Source organism: Echinops telfairi, unplaced genomic scaffold, assembly GCF_000313985.2.
Source record: "Echinops telfairi isolate 266 unplaced genomic scaffold, ASM31398v2 ScPeMD7_3533;HRSCAF=4204_0, whole genome shotgun sequence".
Classification (NCBI taxonomy): domain Eukaryota; kingdom Metazoa; phylum Chordata; class Mammalia; order Afrosoricida; family Tenrecidae; genus Echinops; species Echinops telfairi.
In genome coordinates this window covers 92,092,479-92,097,544 of record NW_022107431.1, presented here as the reverse complement: position 1 = coordinate 92,097,544, position 5,066 = coordinate 92,092,479, and the positions used below count along the sequence as shown (strand labels likewise).

Sequence of the window (5,066 nt, the reverse complement as noted above, 5' to 3'; positions counted from 1 at the left end):
CTTCAAGCCTCACTTCTTACAGAGAGATGTTTGATCCAAGGGAGATCCATGTGTGTGCAGCAATCCAATGGATCCAGGACAACAGCGCATCCTACACCCTGAACAAAAAGCTGATGTATGAACTGTCTGCCCAGGTAAAGCCAGTCAAGAACACTTTGCTCTGAACGTGGGTCTACTGCCACTAGGCATATCAGCAGGACCTAAGGAAAAAGATTTTGGACATTGGGAAAAAACTTAGATGTGACTGACTAGGCTCTGCATGCAGGACAGCCTGGTATTATCTGTGCAGAGGGCTTCAAGGAATGCTGTGAGGAATCCTGGCACACAATTAGGCATCCCAAATGGAAACACATTTCCTGCAAGCACGTGGACTGTACAGAAACTGACAGGAATGGGGAAGACCTACACCTTTTCCATTCTTTTGAAGCCTTACTCCTCGAGGCTCATGATGACTATGGATTAATGAATGACTATCACATGAATCTGGGTTAGTTCTTAGAATTTCTCAAAAAGCATAAAGTGAGCATGTTTTCAGGTATTTGGTATGGAAAGCAAAAAGTCCAGAATCCTAAAAGGCTACTAAGAAGCCTGCCTATACCTGTAATTTCACTAAACCAGTCTTTCTGTTAAACCAGGATAAAGGTAATTTAACATATTTGTGAGAATTTAACATCTCTGTGAGAAACCCCAGAATTTTCACTTTCTAGTGAAATGGGCCTTTTAATCTTGGAACAGTGCCATACTCCCCCCCATGTTATGTCATTTGGTAAATGATACTAAAGATAATGATATCAGTATTCTTAGTTCAATGCTTATCTACCAAAAAAAAAAAATCGCTTCCTCTGTCCAAAGTGCCCCTCTGCCTTTACCCCACCTTGGCTCACCTGCAGTACTGTCCAAAGCAATAAGGGTTGGAGTGGCGGGGGGAGGGGGGAAGGGGGGGTGCAAGCATGCCTGCACCCCCCTCCCCCTTTTTTGTGTGTGTGATAAGTCACAGCCTTTACTTCTGAAAAGTCTAAGCTCCACAAGTTTTTTCAGGTCTTTTCCAAAGGAGAGAATTCAAATATGGTTATTTTAATGATTAAAAAAAACAACCCTAGTTAAGCTTTTTCATTACCAAGAATTCATTGCCAAGAATTTCTGGCAGCATTTCTACAGCTTTCTCTGGTTTCCATGGCCTCTCAGCTATAGCTGCCCTTTCCCAGGGAGCACTTCATTCTCCTGCCAAAGCTAAATGCTGGGTGGGATTTAGTAACAAGGAGAATTTCTCTCATTTTATACTATCATCTGTTAGAAGGATGCCATGTATGTCCATGAGTTTTCAGAATCAATGAAATAATGTGTCATAGAGTAAGACGGAGCACACAGTCACTGTATTCATCAGACTCTCACCCCCTTCTCTGACCACAGGGCTTTGGAATTGGGTCTACCTCGCCCCACCTGCCTTCTTGACACAATGTGTCCTTTCAGGACACTTTCAAACCAAGCTCTCCTTGGACCCACCCAGTGGGATCTTCCACTGTGAGCCACTGGTGTGTTAATCCTAGTCTGGACTAGGGCAAAGATTTAACGCTGAGGTGCCACCTTTGCAGACAGAATATTACTTTTTCCAAAGATGGTTTCAATGTTCATCATAACTAAGAACAACATACTGCAGGAGTCATTCCCTATCATTTCTCCAAGACTCAATAAGTACAGTTAGAATTCACAATGAGACAACATATAAAATATGCCCTGGATTTTGAATATCAATAAAATGATATATTGGCTTTATCATTCATCTGTTTTAAAATTTTTGGTGCAAGCATAACTGTTAGATACATTACAATTTTTAAATGCTATTTTAACCATTCTTAAAGTGTAGAATTCAGTGACATTATAATCACATTCACCAGGCTGTGTTATCACCATCATTATCTGTTTTCAAATGCTTTACACCATTTCAAGCAGAAACTCAGGGCCTTTTTACTAATAACCCCCGTTCCTTCCCAAAGCCCAGCTCCTTGTAACCACTAATGAACTCACTTGTGTTGGGATCAACTCTATGGCAGTGGATTTGGTTTTTTTAACATAACCACTATAAAATATTAAACATGGATTTCCTTTTTTCCCTATTGAATAGCACTGTTCAATAGCATAGTAAAATAAACTAGGATTATGAAGATAACCCTTTATTTAAAGCCTACCTCTTTCATTTATTAGTTCTCTGGACTGGAATGTTACTTCAGATATCTACTTCATGCATTAACTGTGGGGATTAAATCAAGTAAGATAATATATGTGGGATATAGTGGTTGTTAGAATTTTTTGTCAACTTGACGGTACTTGTCTGAAATTGTAGGGGTGAAGTCCAACCTATTAATCAGGTCACAGCCTGATGACACCTCCTTAGGGGTCTGGCCTTTTGTCTGAGAGAGACCCTGAGCAGAGCAGAGTTCTCGCTTGCTCTTACCTTCCCCTGGATCTGGTTCCTGCTTCTTAGGTCTCCTTTTGTCTTCTCTGCCAATCCCAGAAGCTATTGTCAGGCTACTGACTTTGAATTCATTCAGCCCTGTATCCACCAGCCTGTGACCTTCCTGCTTTGTCTTCCTGCTTCCTGTTCACCAGCTCTTGCAGGTGCATGCATTAGGAGAGACCTCTATAGCTTTTATCTGACCTATAGTCTTGAACCAGACTGGACTTAGCTACTACAACTGTGTGAGCCATTTCTTGATATACCTCTCTCTCTCTCCAAACACACACACAGTCACAGTGCATTTTTTTTTGAAAGCAGTTTCGCTCAAACCTTGTTTTTTGTGATAGCTGATTTAAGAGAACAGCGTGTGGCTATGAAATTGTTTCCTGCTCAGGAAAAATGCTGCAGAAACATGTTGAACACAGCTTATAAGGGCAGTGCTATGGGAAAAACTCAAGTGTACAAGTGTTTTTCTCATTTCAAAAAAGGTGAAATGTTGGTTGATGATAAACCACATCCCGGGCATCTATCAACTTCCCGAATGAAGAAATGTCCACTTTTAGTGCATTTGGAGTTTGTTCCACCAGGTCAGACTATTAATCAAGCTTTCTATTTAGAGGTTCTGAAAATATTGCGTTAAGTGTGCGACAAAAAAGGCCTGATTTGTGGCAGACGGAGGACTGGTTTTGCCACTACGACAACGCACCTGCTCACGCAGCCATATTTTTGGTAAAAAAACACTTTTGGGTTTTTTGGCCAGTTTTTGGCAAAACCCAGCATGCTTCTCTTACCCCACACACCTTATTCACCTGACCTCACAATTTTGTGACTTCTTTTTGTTTCCTCAAATGAAGAGGGACGTGAAAGGACAGTGACTGAGGAAATAAAAGAAAGAAAAAATGAGGGAGGTGCAGTCAGGCATCCAAACAGAGGAGCCTGAAAAATGTTTCCAATAATGGAATCGCAGATTTGACAAATGTATTAAGTGTAATGGAAAGTACTTTGAAAGTGAAGTTGTTTTGTAAAAAAAAAAAAAAAATTAATATACAGCTTTGAAAAAATTCGATTCTTTTTGTGGTGCCCCCATATCTGTCTACAAATGCAATAAGGACAGATGGACTTTGGCCCGCTACTTAAACCTTACCTCAGTACAAGAATGCTTTGTTCCAGTAATGTGGCATTGTATGATACTCACCTTCCTGACATGATCACTGAAGACAAAATGCAAACAAGACATAATCAAATGTAGTGAAGAAAGATAATGGTGCCCTATTAAAACATATAGTGTCTGGAGTCTTAAGATTTGGTCAAACAAGGGGCCATCTTAACAGGGAAGCAACAAAGCCCATATAGAAGCAGCACCAGTGTGTGATCATGAGGTATCGACAGAAAAAGGGATCAGAAGTTCAAAACCAAGCAACCAAATTGATGTGATGTAGTGGAGACCCAAAACCCACCTGTAAGATAACTGGACAGTTCCTCTCAGAAGGATCACATGGAAGGGATGATAAATCCAGGGTGCAGTATAGCACTGAAACACATAACTGTCCTTTAGCTCTTTAATATTTCCTCCCCTTACTATTATGGTTCTAATTTGTTTTACCTCATTAATCATGTTAGACTTGCATGTCTTCATTTGTATAATTAAGATCATTCAATACATGAAAGTCAAGATAGATAACCCTTCAGAAACAGTAACATAAGTAATGGCTCCCTGAGGGAATGGGAAGCAAGGGGGTGGGGGCTGGTGAGCAGCTAATAGCACTGATGACACTATAACCCACTCAAGGGGAGCGAACAACAGAATTGTACATAAATGGTTATACCGGATGGTGTAAGATGTAGTAAAAATTAAAAATAATAAAAATAAGGGTTCCTGGGGTGGGGGGAGGTTGGGGAAAAGGGGGGTTCGGTGGGGAAGGGAGGGCATAAAGTAGAGCTAATATCAAGAATAAATAAAACGTTTTAAAACTGACGGTGGTAGCAATTGTACAATACTGCATGATGTGATTGAACTAGGAATGTTGTGGCATCTATAAGAGCTCCCCAAAAAATGATAAAATGTATATTAAATAAAATAAATGGAATTTTTTAGCTAAAAATAAAAAGGTAAGCCCCACCCAGCATCTCAAATATCAGGATATTTGTGTTTGAAAAGATGTACTACTAGAACTGCTATAGGACTGAAGGAAAAAAATGACTTTGGCTTTTAAAATTTTGAGGAAGTAGTTTACCTGTGGATGTACCTAAGTTGGAAAAGTTCACAACCAACAAAGAATCCCTCCCTTTAGGGCTGAAAGTTAAATGGAACCTGGGATACTTGCTAGGTGACCACTTGGATTCACTTGTTGAATGGAACTGGGGTAAAGGCAGCAAGGGAGAGACAGGTTGAATCTGGCCACTGACACCCATGGACTTGGTCCACAGGGCCTAGGAGAGACGAGAATGGGCTGGTTGAGCTGAAGTTGAAAGAGTTGTGTGGAACCTGAGCCTTTGGCAGACCTAGCCCAAGTGGGCTAGGACTGATGAGAATATATAAAGAGGCCAGTGAGGTGAAGCAGCGTGAGACTCATGTGAAACTCCCATGCTGCTATGACACCCACTGACCGAT

General features: G+C 40.8%; 1 protein-coding gene across 1 annotated transcript in view; it reads left to right on the top strand.

The window, feature by feature from the left end:
* The window catches only part of RWDD2A (RWD domain containing 2A), a 4,038-nt gene extending 3,408 nt beyond the window's left edge, over positions 1 to 630 (top strand). The window contains 2 exon segments of the mRNA XM_004718091.1: positions 5 to 233; positions 235 to 630. Of these exon segments, the coding sequence (XP_004718148.1) occupies positions 5 to 233; positions 235 to 630 (625 nt within the window).
* The last annotated feature ends 4,436 nt before the right edge of the window (positions 631 to 5,066 follow it).